This window comes from Phyllobates terribilis, unplaced genomic scaffold, assembly GCF_046119375.1.
Source record: "Phyllobates terribilis strain yellow unplaced genomic scaffold, ASM4611937v1 Scaffold_7__3_contigs__length_470593459, whole genome shotgun sequence".
Classification (NCBI taxonomy): domain Eukaryota; kingdom Metazoa; phylum Chordata; class Amphibia; order Anura; family Dendrobatidae; genus Phyllobates; species Phyllobates terribilis.
Window position 1 is genome coordinate 130,571,959 of NW_027362767.1, and position 16,582 is coordinate 130,588,540.

The window sequence follows — 16,582 nt, forward strand, 5'->3', positions numbered from 1 at the left end:
TAACCATGGCCTGCAACCTGCTGAAACTGTGGGGACTGAACTGGTGAGATCAGCGATCAATCACAACTATAGCATCTCAGGAGTAGGACAGAGGGAGAGTGCTTCTTCTGTCAGCCCATCTGCTCCCATGCAACACAATTAGAGATCTTACAACTGATCTCTATTAAGGCTGGCAGAAGCAGACTCTAATAGGTGGCTTGTCGGTATAAGGACTGCATTTCAATATCAGTGTATGGATTGTAACTTCAAGACCATCTGTGTTTTCTGACCTGAACTGAAAAGCCTCACAGATATATATAGGAGGCTGTTGAGTTTGGGTCAGTAGACCTGCGGCCGGGCCAGACATTGTGTTCTGTACACTTACCGTGAAATATGGATATCTGAATGCTGTCTAGCATGGAAAGGCTAGGCACTGCACAAGTAGTGCAGTGTATTAACTAAGCAATCAATGGATAACCTGTTCAAGTCTTGTTTTGGAATTAATAAATATTGTAAAAACTGAAGAAGAAAAAAAGAATACAAAAAATAAGTGTTTAAACCCTTAGTGACGGCTTACGTAGATGTAAGTAGGAAGAATCAATGTATTTTAAACACTACAGTCCAAAAAAAATGCATTCTCACTGCAATGATGATGCCAGCCCGGATCAATCAATTGTGAGCCTCCCGTCCAGTGGCCAGAGACTACTGACCTGTCTGATGGACCTGCATCCCGCCAATCCATCCGCCCACCTCCTACTTTGCAGTGGTGACAGCGGTCTCCTTGGATTACTTCTTGAGAGAATCTCTTTGAGTTCTATTGTATTGCTGTAATTGTATTGACCTGGAGAATCATGTTACCAGGTTATTTTTTACTACACAATAAAGGCCATAACGTGAAACCCACAAAAAAACAAAAATGGAATTGCAATTATTTATTCTTCAGTTCACCAAAATTGAATTTTTTCCCCATTTTCCAAGTACATCATGTGATATATGAAAGGCAGAAGAAAAACTATTTTGGCTGCTGGACGAAGGGGGAATAAAAAATTGCCCAGTCCTTAAGATTGGGTGGGCCATTCTGGCAGCATTATTTTCTTTCTCTAAAATCAATTGAGCGTTTCCTTGACTGTGTGTTTGGGATCATTATCTCACTGAAATGTCCACTCTCGTTTCATCTTCATCATCCTGGTAGATGGCAGCAGATTTTTATTTTTTTTTTATCAAGAATGTCTCGGTACCTTTGTCTATTCATCTTTCCTTCAATTATATAAAATTTGCCAGTGCTGTATGCTGAAAAACAGCCCCACACCATGATGTTCTCACCTTGAAACTTCACTGTTGGTATTGTGTTTTTGGGGTGATATGCAGAGCCTTTTCGCCTTCAAACATGGTGTGAATTATGGCATCCAAAGAGTTAACTCATCTGACCAGACTATATTCTCCCAGTATTTCACAGACTTGTCTAATGTTGTTGAGCAAACTTTAAACACACTTGACCATGCTTTTTGTTCAGCAATGAAGTCTTGTGTGTTGAACGTGCATACAGGCCATGGATGTCGAGAGCATTACTGTGTTTTTTTTTATATATATATAATTGTACCTGCTGTTTCCAGATCTTTCTGGAGCTCTCCACAGGTGGTCCTTGGCTTTTGAACAACTCTTCTGATAATTCTTTTCACTCCTCTATCTGAAATCTTGCACCAGGTTGTGTCTGGTTTATGGTGAAATCATGTTCTTTCCACTTCCGGATTATGGCCCCAATGGTCCTCACTGGAAACTTGAGTAGATTAGAAATTCTTCTGTAACCAATGCCATCAGTATACTTTGCTACAATAAGGTTGCAAAGGTCTTGAGACAGCTCACTGGTTTTACCCATCATGAGATGTTCCTTTGTAATGACACACCTTTTTATAGGCCATCAGTTGAACCAGCTGAAATTAGTTTTTACTAAGTGTCAGGATTGTTTTCTAATTACTAATAGATTTTATCTGGTGCCATGACTTTCCAGAGCTTTTTGCACTTCAATTTCTTCATGCGTTCAATACTTTTTCCCTGTGTCATTTCTCATTATTACACATAATATATGGACATCTGTGGTTTGATTTCTTTGCTTGTGTGGATTGGATGGGTTGTTACCGACATCTGGTGAGAATTTCATGACAATAGCACCTTTTTTGAAATATTTTTACTAAAAAACTGGTGAAGTGTTCAATACTTTTTTTCACCTGCTGAATATACTTTTTTTTTTTTTTTTGTGCAAAACTTTTTTCATGGAAGGGAGGGCGTGGGGATTTAAGCCAGAATATCTTCTGCTGAGACTTAAGCAGCGGGGATGCGGACCGTGCCGTTCATCCTGTGCTGCATAGGGCAGGCATGGTTCACTCTCACCACTGTGGTCCACATGCCACTGCGGCGGCCATGTTGGCTGAAGAAGGAACGGACCTCTAATGTCAGAGCAGGAGGCAGCCGGAAAAGACCTCAGGTAAGGTAATGTATCCTAATGGAGGCCAAGAACTGATCTGTGAAAGCTGCATTTGCAGCATGCTTGTAGGTGTTGTCAGGATGCCTGGCCACGTCCAAAGTATGAGCATAATATATTATCTTGTTATTACACTCCTTCCCTGTAGTCAGATCACAGTACACCACATCCATTCACACAACAGTGCCACTCCATTAATGATTCAAGGCTTTGCTGGTTCTGTATTCCTAAAATCGCATATATCCATATATAAAGCTGAGCCGTGTCTATTTATCCATATTGATATTGCTTGTTTTCTAGCAACTCCAAACTGACTATAATATTGCTCCGTCCTAGTTACTTAGCAACACACACTTCAATATCACAGCAGCGCTTACCGTTTTTCTATAACCAGCTCCTTAAAGGGAATCTGTCACTAGGTATAGGATTCCCAAACCCAGAGGTAGCATAAAACACAAATCGAGACACTGATTCCAGCGCTGGGTCACTTACTGGGCTGCTTGCTGCAGTTTTGATTTTAAAAAAATCACTTTTATCATCTGGAGCTCCGCTAGTCCTCTCAATAATGAGCGCTGCATAACGCCACCCACACCATTGATTGATACTTTTCTGTCTACACTGTGCGGTGTTACAAAGCTGCCAGTTATTGGTGGGGGTGGAGATAGCTGGAGCACATGAATAATGAGCTTATTGCTGCAGGTTTATCTGCTGCAGCTCTGCTAGTCCTCTCAACGAAGAGCTCTGTGTACTCCTCCTACACCACTGATTGACAGCCTTCTGTCTACAATGTGCTTAAACAGTCAGTTATTGTTGAGGTGTTGGGATTGATGCAGCTCATGAATCTGAAGGATGAGCTAGCAGGAGGTTATCATTGAAAGGACTAGCAGGCTGCAACAGATAGGAGAGCAGTTTATCAAAACCACAGCAAGAAGCCCAGTAAGTGACCCTGCTCTGGAATTATCATTTCTGCTCTCAGACCAGCAGAAATCTGGTTATAGAGTGGGGAAAAAGTATTTGATACACTGCCAATTTTGCACGTTTTCCCACCTACAGAGAATGGAGAGGTGTGTAATTTTTATCGTAGGTACAGTTCACCTGTGAGAGACTGAATCTAAAAAAAATCCATCACGTATTATTTTTACATACTTATTTCATGCAATAAAATGCAAATTAATTATTTGATACATTAGAAAAACAGCTTAATATTTGGTACAGAAACCTTTGTTTGCAATTACAGAGGTCGGAAGTCTCCTGTAGTTCTTGACCAAGTTTGCACACACTGTAGCAGGAATTTTGGCCCCCTTCTCCATACAGATCTAATCCAGATCTTCCAGGTTTCAGGGCAGCATTGAGTTTCAGCTCCCTCCAAAGATTTTCTATTGGGTTCAGGCCTGGAGACTGCCTAGGCCACTCCAGGACCTTGAAATGCTTCTTACGGAGCCACTACTTAGTGGAGGAGGTTAGTTGGCCAATATGTCTCGATACATGACCCCATCCATCCTCCCTTCAATACGGTGCAGTCGTCCTGTCCCCTTTGCAGAAAAGCACCCCCATAGTATGCGGTTTCCCCCACCATGCTTCACGGTTGGGATGGTGTTCTCGAGGATGTATTCATCCTTCTTCCTCCAAACACGGTGAGTGGAGTTGATACCAAAAAGTTCAACATTGGATCAAATACTTATTTTCCCCAATGTAGATTCTCGATAAGGGATATGAAGTTTTTTTTTGCCCATTATATGTATTTATTGTTTTAAAGCACTTCTCCAATTTATTCTAATTTTGTGTTTCCATATACTGCAAGCTACACTGTCACAGACTTAGCCATTGTTACTGTGAATGCACACTGGTTTTGATCAATTAAGTTGCAAATTATGAGGGGGAAGGGTGACTGAACTGGACATTACATTAGATAGTTGATACCTTGCTTTGACCAGAATATCCCTTTAAAGCAGACCTGGGCAAGCTGTGACCCGCAGGCCACGTACGGCCCTCTGGCTGTCCCAGTCCGACCTGTGGACCAAGACAGCCAAAATGCTGAAACTGGCCCACGGGCTGTACCATGCTAGCTGTCCAACCTCCGCCGGACGCTGTCATCGCTATCTGCATCCTCAGGAAGCAGACAGCGGTGAATACATTGGTGGAGGAGGGGCCGTTGGCTCCATCTTCCACCAATCAGCATGTGAGACAGCAGACTCGATGATGTCATTTCATTGCACTGCTGCTGAGACTCAATGCACAGAAGACAGGAGCAGAGTGCCGGGGCAACAGGAGCGAGGCGAGTATGTGGTGTTTTTTTGTTTCATGTGTATGGTATATTTGTATGTATATAGGAGGCTTTGGGTCTCATACTGTATATATGGAGGCTATGTGGAGCTCACAGTGTATATATGGAGGCTATGTGGGGTTCACAGTGTATATATGGAGGCTGTGTGGGGTTCACAGTGTATATATGGAGGCTATGTGGGGTTCACAGTGTATATATGGAGGCTATGTGGGGTCCACTGTTTGTATATGGAGGCTCTGTGGGGGCTCACACTATGGAGGCTCTGTGGGGGCTCACACTATATATGTAGGGGCTCATGCTGTATATAGGGGGCTATGTAGGGGCTCATACTGTATGTAGGAGGCTATGTGGAGGCTCTTACGGTATATAGGGCCTGTGTGTTGGGTCTTGCGGTATACAGGGGGCTGTGTATGAGCTCATACGGTATATTGGGAGATGTCAGCATACTTCTGCTCAATATTGAGTGATACAATTTAATATACATAGTTATAATGAATATGTTAATGTTAATATTGAACAGAATTAATTTCAGCCTATTGGTTCAGCCCTCCACAATAATCACGGTCTCTCACGTGGCCCCTCAGAAATATTAATTGCCCACCCCTGCTTTAAAGGCTTATTCTAAAAATTGTAAGTCCTCCGTTATCTGTTGTAGAGGAGATAACCCATTGATGGAGGGTGCGTCTGACTGCTTGGATCTTCCTAAATCGAGGCTGTAGATGCAGGAACCGGCCTCGCAGAGCCCTGTCTTGAATGCGGCAGAGGTGCACATACTCAACCTACACTCCATTCATTGTCTTTCGAACTGCTGGAAAAAGATAACACAAGATAATTTTTTTGCCCCCAAAAATTTGGTTTAACTTTTTAACTTTTTTTTTTTCATTTTTATAAGTGGAAAAACTTTATAGTAGTTGGCCTGCACACATTTTACAGATTGGGATGGGAGCTTTATTTTGCTGCAGTCACTGATCAGCGAAGAATTTCCTGTCGCGGTGAATTTCTAGTTTATTACAGATGGTTTCATTGATGGAATTCGTCTGACTCGGCCTCTTTTGTTAATTGGAGAGTGCTCAAAGCTAATAAAACCAATCTCATCCTTTCCCTCTTTAAAATAGTTTTCCGATAGTCCCATATGCTCTTTCATTTTGAAGGAGAAGGATCAGATATCTGAGCAGCAGGAGCGGAGAGAAGAAGCCGGATGAAGACTTGTCGCCTCTGCTTTAGAGGTTTTCTCATGATCAAAATGAGTAAAATTGCAGGTACCACTTATTACATAATCCTCTCTGTTCTCCAGAACGGAGGGATTTTTAATTGTATAGTTTCCTAGTTGTTACCTAGTTACCGGCCACCACTGCAGTCTTATCAGAGGTGGTCAATTTCCTACGTACTTGCAAATTATTAGCTGTCGGAGGAACCTTCTGAAGATCAAAGTGTCCGACCTCAATGTCTCAATTATTATTATTTTTGTTCTTCTTTTAATTTTTTTTTAAGTAATATAGGAAAAAGTGACACACATGTTACGTAAACTGATTATTTGCTGTTATACCTCTGTTCCCAGGAGAAGTTGTTTTTTTGTTTTATGAAGGCAATAAAACTTCTGTTGACAAAGGCTCTTTGGTACCAAAACATTGATTTTTTTGCACACATGGCAAATTTAAAAGTTTGTTCACTTTTTTGATATTCCTACAGTGTGCTGCCGGCTTTTTTTGCACTTATGTATATATACAGTTTTACATTTTCTACTTTAACTCTGATGTGATACAATAAGGAGAAGGAGCATTTTGCTGGGCTGCCAATATCCTGTATGTATAATACACACCTTATTATGTCTCCTAGTGTCCTGTGGATATATCTATCCAAAAGCCTAAAGACATTTCTATATCCTCTAAGCAAGATGTCGATGTCCGATTCCTCCAGTGGATGAATGGCAAGCTGCGATTTTCCTGGAGAGCGTTGTATGCGGCACATCTAGAGGAATGCACGGTTTTACATCAGGTACACACATAGTTTGTCTAGCGCGTGTAACGGGTCCGGGAGGCGGAACCTCTGAGCTACTATACAAGGGGGCGGCCCTTGTAAGGGAGCGGGTGGCAGTCTCTGGATGAACGGACAGGGAGATACGGCAAGTGATCAGGGCAGTCTCTGGGTGAACGGACAGGGAGATACGGCAAGTGATCAGGGCAGTCTCTGGGTAAGGGGTAGGTACGACCTGTGATGGCAGAGCCTCCGGGTAGGCTAGCAGGCAGATGGTAGATGGGTGCTCCCAGGTGAGCAGGCGAGAGTCTCTGGAATAGCAGGTGGTCACGGCACGTGACGGCGGAGCCTCCGGGCTGGCAGGCAGGCAGGTAACGGAGAAGCGCTCCCAGGTGAGCGGGCAAGAGTCTCTGGAATAGCTGGTGGTCACCGCAAGTGACAACGGGACCTCCGGGCTGGCAAGCAGGCAGGTAACGGAGATGCGCTCCCAGGTGAGCGGGCAAGAGTCTCTGAGATAGCTGGTGGTCACAGCACGTGACAACGGAGCCTCCGGGCTGGCAAGCAGGCAGGTAACGGAGAAGCGCTCCCAGGTGAGCGGGCAAGCTGGTCCATAGACAGACTGACCGGAGTAGTAAGGCAGACCGTCGGACCTCAGGCAAGCAGGCAGGTAGCTGATATGCGCTCCCAGGTGAGCGGGCAGGCTGGTCCTTAGACAGACTGACAGGAGTAGTAAGGCAGACCGTCGGACCTCAGACTGGCAGACAGGTAACAAGTATTCAGGCAGGAATCAGGCAGGAATCAGGCAGGTAACTGGCAGGAATCAGGCAGGTAACTGGCAGGTAACTGGCAACGGGACCTGAGGGCTGAAGCACAGGTGAGACACAGGTGCAAACAACATTGCTCGGGCACCTCCATTTTGGAGGAGGTGCCTTATATATGATGAAGTCCTCCGGCCATTGGCCGGGGACTCCTTAGGACGGCGCGCGCGGCCCCTTTAAGAGGAGGGGAGCGCGCGCGCGCGCGCCCTAAGCACAGGGGCCGGGAAGGAGCGCGCGCTGAGAGCAGAGCGGGAGGAGGACGCCGGGAAGGAGCGCGCGCTGACAGCAGAGCGGGGAGAGGACGCCGGGCACGGAGCAGAGCAGGAGGAGGACGCCGGGACGGAGCGCGCGCTGACAGCAGAGCGGTGAGGGGAGCAGCGTCCCTGCCTAGCAGAGGGCAGGGACGCCAGCGCTACAGCGCGTTTCTTAAGGTGCCTCTTTTTGAACGCCATGACCTCTTGTTTTATTACTGCTAGAGCTCATCCCAAAAAATGTAATATTTTTCCAAGTAGTATTGCTTCAAAATACTTACCATTTGTGCAGGGGCGTAAATAGAAATCATGGGGCTCCATAGCAGAAGTTCTAATTGCCCCCTCCCCTTCGCCCCCCAAAAAATAATTAAATAATTGTGGGGGTCGCAGAAGAGCAGATCTCACAACTTTCCAGCCTTTACAAAGTAATTTTCCTCCTGCTGAAGTCCTAGATTCCTCTTTCATTGCCCCCATAAAGTATGATGCCAACAAAAGTGCCCCCCAAACACAGTATGATACAACAATGGTGCATTCTTCCACATGCACAGTATAATTACCCTACTGTACCCCACCTCAACTCCTGACGCAAAGTATGGTGACCCCAACACAGTATGGTTCCCCAACTGTGACCCCACATAGCTTTCCATGCAGTATAGTGGCCCCCACATAGCCCTCCAAACAGTAAGATGGACCCCACTGTATAATTGCTTGCATACAGTATAATGGCCCCACATAACTCTCCAAATATTATAATGCGCCCACATAGCCTTCCATATAGTTTAATGCGCCCCCCCATGGTCCTCCATGCAATATAAGGCGCCCCCCCATGGTCCTCCATGCAATATAATGCATCCTCCATGCAATATAATGCGCCCCCCATGGTCCTCCATGTAATATAATGCACTCCTCATGGTCCTCCACACAGTTTAATGCAGCCCCCATAGGGCAAAATGCAGCCACATTAAATAAATACACACTTACCGCTCCTCGTTCCCCTGCTGCTTCGGTCTCTGCAGCGCGTCTCCTCAGCTCCATTGCCTGACCCAGCGTGGAGCGATGAAGTGATGTCATTGTGCCGCGGTGTCAGATGCAGAGGGGGAATGATGGGGGAGGGGTACTGTCACATGACGCTCCCTCCTCCATCATTGCTTTCATCTGCCACTACAGTTGAATACAGGTCGGGTGGGCAGCACTGGCTGTCTGGTGGGGGGTTCTGATGCGGGCGCTGACACCGGGCCTCCCGGCTCACGGGCCCCATTGCAGTCGCGTGGCCTGCCGCCATTGGCAGTACGCCTCTGCATTTGTGTCTACAGCTACTAAGCAGATATGTGTCTCCATGGCTAAAGGGTACACACTAACCCTAAGTAGTATAAGTGTGTGTTCACACATTGTCAGAAAATGTTTCTGCAGAAACTCGGTTCGTTGTAGAATAACAAACGATGCTTTACTTTCCCTCCCTGAGCCGAGTTTAGACAGCACAAGTGGTGCAAACACTTTATATTTTCATCAAATCCACTGTTCAGCACACAATATGAATGAATAAGGAATTTTATGCTGAATATATCTCCACAGTGGAAAATTAAAAAAAAAAAAATTGGGATTCCACACGGAAAACCAGAGATTTTTCCTATTCTGAATTAAGTCCCAATGCCCATCTGGGGCACATCCGCAGCAGAATATTCCAGTGTCGGCCTCGGATCTTTGCCTATAACATAAACAATGGGATTTTTACACTTCCCTGCTTCCTTCTGTCTCCTATGTCATTCTCACCCTAATATTAGAAAGACATTGGGTTCAGATGGCAAGCTGTGTGAATGCAGGCTACAGCTATATAGAGTTATAGCGTGTATCCATGGGGGTATACCTAAGCCTAGTAATCTGTTAGCCGGTTGTTGTCATTTTAATCTTAAAGCAGCATAATGTAGGTACAAAGACACTGATTTCAGGGATGCGTCACTTGCTCAGCAGCTTGTTGTAGTTTCAATACAATCAGTGTTTTCTCAGCAGGACTAGGTCTCATGTGCAGGCCAATCAGGCTAATCTGTGTAACCCCGCCCCCACCACTGATTGGCAGCTTCCTGTGTACACTGTCAGAAAGCTGCCAATCAGTGGTGGGGGCGGGGTTACACAGGACTCAGCATTCTGAGCACTGCTACATCTACAGCAGAGAAAATAGGGATTGTATCAAAACTACACCAAGCAGCCCAGTAAGTGACACATCCCTGGAATCAGGCTCTCTGCCCCTACATCAGATTCCATAACAAAAACTGCTGACTGATTCCCTTTAATAATGTTAATAAATATTTTTTTTTTAAATCTGAGAATCACTAAATCAAGTAAGTTGAGTAAAGCCCTTCAGAGAGCCACGCAAAGCCTTAGGGCCGCAGCGTGCAGCCAATGGCTTCATTTGTTTTTAGTGATTAGCGGAGATCTCCGCAGCCAGACATCCGCCGATCAAAGGCTCTGACATGTCGGAAATTCTACCAAATAGCAATCCTCCCCGGGTCCTGGGGTGTTTCTGCTCCTACTGCTGAGGCAGCCTTGCTAATAGTAATTTTATTAGGGAATGACTAGTTTGGTCGCTCATTAATGCGGCTCCAGTGACGGCGATGGTAACCTATATTGGTGGCAGACTATCAGCTGCACACAGCTGCTTCTAAATGGAGAAGTGCTTTGAAGTGGCATATAAGCCGTGGGAGCACGGGAGCCATAAACGCTGGCTCGCGGCATCTGGGGAGAGGCAAAACTCTTATGGAAAAGGCTTTTTTTTTATTTTGTATGCAGGGCTCCGAATTATGATGGCTTTCTCCGTCCTGCGGGGAGCTCTCTGATCATTTTGACTATTCATTGTTCAGATGAATATAAAGCATTGAAGTTCCTTTACATGCCAGGTTATATCAGCCACAACGCTTGTAAAACCGTACTATAACCCCCCCCCCCCCCCAAAAAAAAAATGCTGCGTCTACTAAATACTCTGCCAGGTGTGGATCCCATACCTCCATCCCATAGTGCCCCCAGGAATACATTAGTGCATAATTATCACAAGGAGTTTGTGGAATATCCATAACCTTTTGTTATTTTGTGTTTTAGATCCATTCATATACTCAAGGTTGCCACATTGACAAAACCACTGGCCACTTGTCTCTCATGGAAGCAGAGCTTGTTAGAGATCCCAAAAGCTGTGATAAGGTAAGTAAGAGCCGGGGCTAATATACTTGTCCTGAAGTGGAAGGGAATTTTTTTTGCAGGTTTTTGCTATGTAATCTGACAGCAGCATAATGTAGGGGCAGAGACCCTGATTCCAGGGATGCGTCGTTTGCTGCAGTTTCAATATTCAATACAATTAGTCTTTTATCAACAGATTATCACTGCAAGACTAGGTGCTGCATGCCAGACAGTCCAGCTAATCTGTGTAACCCCGTCCCCACCACAATGCACAGTGTACACAGGAAGCTGCCAATCGGTGGTGGGGGCGGGGTTCACACAGCTCAGCATTCTGAGCTCTGCTACATCTACAGCAGAGAAAACAGGGATTCTATCAAATCTGCACCAAGCAGCCCAGTAAGTAACACATCCCTGGAATCAGGCTCTCTGGCCCTACATCATGCTTCTCTCACATTACCTAACAAAAACCTGCTGACCGATTCACCTTAATGACCAGCCAAGCCAATGCAACAAATGATTATGTAAGAGAGGAGACGTAATGGATTTCTAAGTGTTGCCAGGAGCAAAAAGATGCATAAAGAGGATACGCTACTCTGCATTGCCCCTCTCCAGTGGGACAGAAATAAAAGGCTGTGTTGTCTAATGCATGCCCCAGGACTCGGCCCATGCATGGTCTTATGCCGTGTACTCTCTGAAGGACAATCCATCTGCTCTCAATTATTAACCTCGGCCAAGGCAATTTCTCGTTTTTGCACTTTCATTTTTTTTTTCTATCCTTTTTCCAGGAGCTTGTTTTTTGTTGGTCGAGCTGAGGTTTTTATTGTTACCATTTTTTGAGGTTTTAATCACTTGTTATTGCATTTTTTTCTATGAAAAACTGCACTTCTGGCGTTTTTTTGTTTCATATTTTGAGCAGACTTTTATTGATGTGGCAGTACCAAATGTGTTTCATTTTTTTTATCTTTAAAAGGGTAAAAAGGGGGAAATTTGAATATTTTTATTTTTTAAACTATATATTTTTTTAATATTTAATTTCTTATTCTACATACTGCAGTACTTCAGTGTATATAGTCAAAATTACATAAAATGCGTAGAAGGGCAGGGGGCCTAATGCGAGCCAGTGCATGTGCACACCGGCAATTGGGTCATATAAATGCTGCTGTCAGTAATTGACAGCAACATTTAAGTGGTTAAACGGCAGCCATCAGCACTAACTCCTGTCGCTGTTGTTATAGGTAGATGCTGGCTGTGTAACAGAGCCGGCATCTCCTGGATTTGGTGCAGGCTCAGCTCCTGGGCCCGCTCCATACACTGTCGCCCAACAAGTGACCTACATAGGTGTCAAGAAGGGAGTTGTCTTGGATAAACATTGTTGGCTTATCACTATATGTCCTCAATGTTTGATTGGCAAGAATTTAAACCTTGTGACCACTAACAATCACCAAAATGTGCTATGCCACTTTACTCCTGATTAGGGATGGGCAGACCTGTGCATGTTTGGGTCCGCTGGGTTCCGCCGAACTTTAGGAAAAAGTTTGGTTCGGGTACCAAAATGGTATGTGAACTTGAACCGCATTAAAGTCAACTCTCTGTGACAGCATGGGAAACAGTGGCTCTGACCAGCAGAAACCTTACCCAGCAGCTGTCACTTCAGTATCGCGGACTGCTGCAGGTTTTTACGCTGTCACACAGAGGACAGCGTGTGACCGGCGGTGACAAGGTTACCGGCGGTCAGGCGTCGACTGCTGACTATTTCTGCCATCATCGTGTGCCTGGTCTCGCTGATAGCAGCGAGAGCAGGCGACTCTGATTTGAGTAGTCATCAGCCGGCGCCTGTGCATAGCAGTAGCTTTACGGCTATTCACAGGTGCTGGAGACCAAGAAGATGAACGTGGGATCATTTGATTAAGACATTTATGACCAAGGGTTAGTGTGGGGAATTTTTTATTCAAATAAAAGTTTTTTTTTTTTTCAGTGTGTAGTTTTATTTATTTTTACTACTGGGTTAGTAATGGGGGTGTCTGATTGACCACTCTCCATTACTAACCCCAAAAACAATTACCCTATTTGCACTGCACCAGGGCAATCGGGAAGAGCTGAGGCTAATTGCCAGAATTGGTGCATCAAATATGATGCGCAACTTCTGGGGCGGCTGCCGGCTGATATTTGTAGGTTGGGAATGGCCCAATAACCATGGGCATTCCCAGCCTATTAATATTCGCTTGCAGCTGTCTGCTTTTCCTTAGCTGGTTATTAAAAATATGGGGGACCCCACGCCGTTTGTTTTCATTTACTTATTACGACATGGGTTTCCCCTTCTTTTTAATAACCAGCTAAGGCAAAGCAGACAGCTAGGGGCTGATACTAATAGACTGGGAAGGGCCATGGATAGGGCTTATTAGGCCCCTTCCCAGCCTAATAAGACCAGCCCTCAGCCGCCTAAGTAATGGTGCATCCATTAGATGCGCTAATTATGACACTTAGCCTTGGCTCTTCCTGATTGCCCTGGGTCCCTGGCAACCAGAGTAATGGGATTGTGGGGTTGATATCAGCTGTGTAATGCCTGCTGACATCAAGCCCCCGGGTTAGTAATGGAGAGGCGTCTATCAGATAAAGTATATCTAAAGTAAATCTATAAGTAAAATGAGAAAAAAAAAACACAGAGCAAAAATCTTTATTTGAAAAAAAAAAAAACCTCCTCAACAATTTCCCTCTATCCCCAATTTATTAAAAAATAATAATAATAATAATCCACAGCGTCCGTCGTAATCCAAATGGAGGTCTCACGACGATCCCCGTCTTCTTTGTCCAGTCTATGGAGTCCCATTCAGAGAACGAAGCTCCATAGACTGGCGCGGTCGCTCATCAGTCCAGCACTTGCGCTGCTCTTGTGAGAAGCGGCCACTATCAACTGAGGTAACCTTACTGACGTCAACTGAGTTCACAGCAGCCGGGTCTCGCGGAGCTGGTCCAATCTATGGAGCTACGTTTGCTGAACGGGGCTCCATGGACTGGATGAAGAAGACTGGGATCGTCGTGGGACCTCCATTTGGATTACAGTGGACCCTATGGATTATTATTATTTTTTTTCAATAAATGGGGGAAAGAGGGAAATTATTGGGGAGGTTTTTTTTGTTTGTTTGTTTGTTTTTTCGGTGTGTTTTTTTTATGTTTTTACTTACTGGGTTAGTAATGGGGGTGTCTGATAGACATGTCTGGATGCGCCCTTTCTGGGGCAGCTGAAGACTGGTCTTATTAGGCTGGGAAGGGGCCAATATCCTTGACCCTTCCCAGCCTATTATTATCAACCCCCAGCTGTCTGCTTTACATTAGCTGGTTATTAAAAATGGGGGGGACCCCCATGTCATTTTTTTTTAAGGTGTCCCGATTTTTAATAAACAGTAAAAGCAGAGCAGACAGCTGGGGGCTGATTTTAATAGGCTGGGAAGGTCCATGGATATTGTTCCTTTCTCAGCATAATAAGAGCAACTCACCGCTGTTTGCTTTTCCTTGGCTGGTTATTAAAAATACAGGGGGCCCAACGTTGTTTTTTTCATTTTTTTATTAGTATTATTCATTTATTAGTAATAAATAAATAAAAAAGTGGCATGGGGTCCCCCTATTTTTAATAACCAGCTAAGGTAAAGCAGACAGCTGCGGGCTTATATTAATAGGCTGGGAATGCCCATGGTTATTGGGCCATTCCCAACCTACAAATTTCATCCTACAGCTGCCCCAGAAGTGGCACATCATATTTTTTTCATATAATTCTGGCGCTTTGCCTGGCTCTTCCTGATTGCCCTGGTGTGTTGGCAAACAGGGTAATATTTTGGGGTTGATGTCAGCTGTGAATTGACAGCTGACATCAAGCCCAGAGGTTAGTAATGGGCCGGTGTCTAACACCCCTATTACTAACCCAGTAATTGAATAGTTTAAAAAAAAATACACCAAACAAATAAGTTTTTTTGAATAAATACTCCCCGGTTCACCAATTTATTATTAAAAATGGTCCCACAAAGCTCCGACGGTATTCCAGTAATGAATAAAGACTTCCCCACTTCCTCGTTTACCAATTAATTAATTTAAAAATAAATCCATGAATTTCCGATGGTAATCCAAGAGAGTAATGTCCCACAATGTCCATCGAATCCTATGGAGTCTCGTTCTGAGAAAGTTCTCAGAATGAGGCTCAATAGGGTTACTCGTGGTCAGCGACCGGCACAAGCGTGAGAATTTCCATGCCTGCCGCTGAATGGGAGTGAACTATAAAGTCCCGTTCTGAGAACTTTCCCAGAACGAGACTCCATAGGATTCGATGGATGTAGTGGGAATTACACTTTAGATTACCGTCGGAACTTCCTGGATTTATTTTTAATTGATAAATTGGTAAATGAGGGAGTCTTTTTTCAAATAAAGTATTTTTTTCCTGTGTGTCTGCGTTTTTTTTTTTTTAACTATTCACTTAACCGGGTTAGTAATGGGGGTGTCTGATAGACGCTGCCCCATTACTAACCTCTGGGCTTGATGTCAGTGAGCAATACACAGCTGACATCAACCCCAAAATATTACTCCGTTTACAAATGCACCAGGGCAAGCGGGAATAGCTGTGTCCTATTGGCCCCTCTATTTTTGATAACTAGCCTGTTAGAACCTTGCTCTTAGGTTTTTTCCTTTGCTGGTCACATGACCTTGTTGGCCTATTTAATCCTGCTCCGCCCTTCTGGCTTTGCTGGACTTCATTGTTTAACTACTTTCTAGCTAGCCTGTGCTCTGTATCTAACTCTGTTAGTTTGCTTGGTCTACGGACCTCTATGTTCTATATATTTTGTTTGTTCGTCTGTCTGCTACTATTTCTGTTAGGAGGTGTCCCATTTTCCTCCCAGTCCTTAGTACTTGTAGGGATTCCTTCCCTACATCTATAGGTCTCCGTACAGACTAGCTTAGGACTTTAGCAGGTCTGATCGCAGGATCAGGTTCCCTGTTACATCGTAGGGATTCAGCTGAGTTCTATCGTAGGGACAGATCTCCTCTCTTTCCTTAGCTCTGGTAGCAGAACATAACATAGCCAAGATAAAGCAGACAGCTGAGGGCTGCAAACTGCAGTTGTCTGCTTTACCTGAGCTTGTTATTAAAAATAAGAGGGACCCCACTTTTTTATTTTTATTATTTTTTCACATGGTGCATCGGCCAATCGCAGACATGGCTGTGATGGAGCCGGAAGTGCCCACATCGGAAAAGCTTCTTGATTGGCTGCGCTGCAGCCCTTCAGCAAGCTTTGTTCGGGCTGCAGAACCCGAACAGTAACACAGACTTCCGTGAGATGTCCATGTTCGGAGTCCATTCACAAACACTAGGTGTCTGGTACAAACACTAGGTGTCTGGTACAGACCCTGAACTTCAGCGTTCGGGTTCGCCCATCACTACTCCTGATAGTTTTGCACAGCTTCCTCATGAGTTATGGGTGGCCCATTACAGTTAGTGGCCAACAATACTTCTGGAAAAAGCCATAGCAAAAGCACAGTGGCACAAACGTTTCAATGCCATTGCCACTTCATTGTAGCGATCGGTGAAAGTCAAAACCGTTGAACGCTCGCCAATCAGGCATTATTATTTATATCAAATGCCAAATGAC

The 16,582-nt window shown here is 44.7% G+C and overlaps 1 protein-coding gene across 2 annotated transcripts in view; it reads left to right on the forward strand.

Annotated features, from left to right (window-relative positions):
- Positions 1-16,582, forward strand: part of TEDC1 (tubulin epsilon and delta complex 1) — an 84,373-nt gene that overhangs the window by 23,284 nt on the left and 44,507 nt on the right. For both annotated transcript variants that reach the window (XM_073639148.1, XM_073639149.1), the window contains exons 4-5: positions 6,579-6,737; positions 10,876-10,974. In XM_073639148.1, the coding sequence (XP_073495249.1) occupies positions 6,579-6,737; positions 10,876-10,974 (258 nt within the window). The remainder of the gene's footprint in view (positions 1-6,578; positions 6,738-10,875; positions 10,975-16,582) is intronic.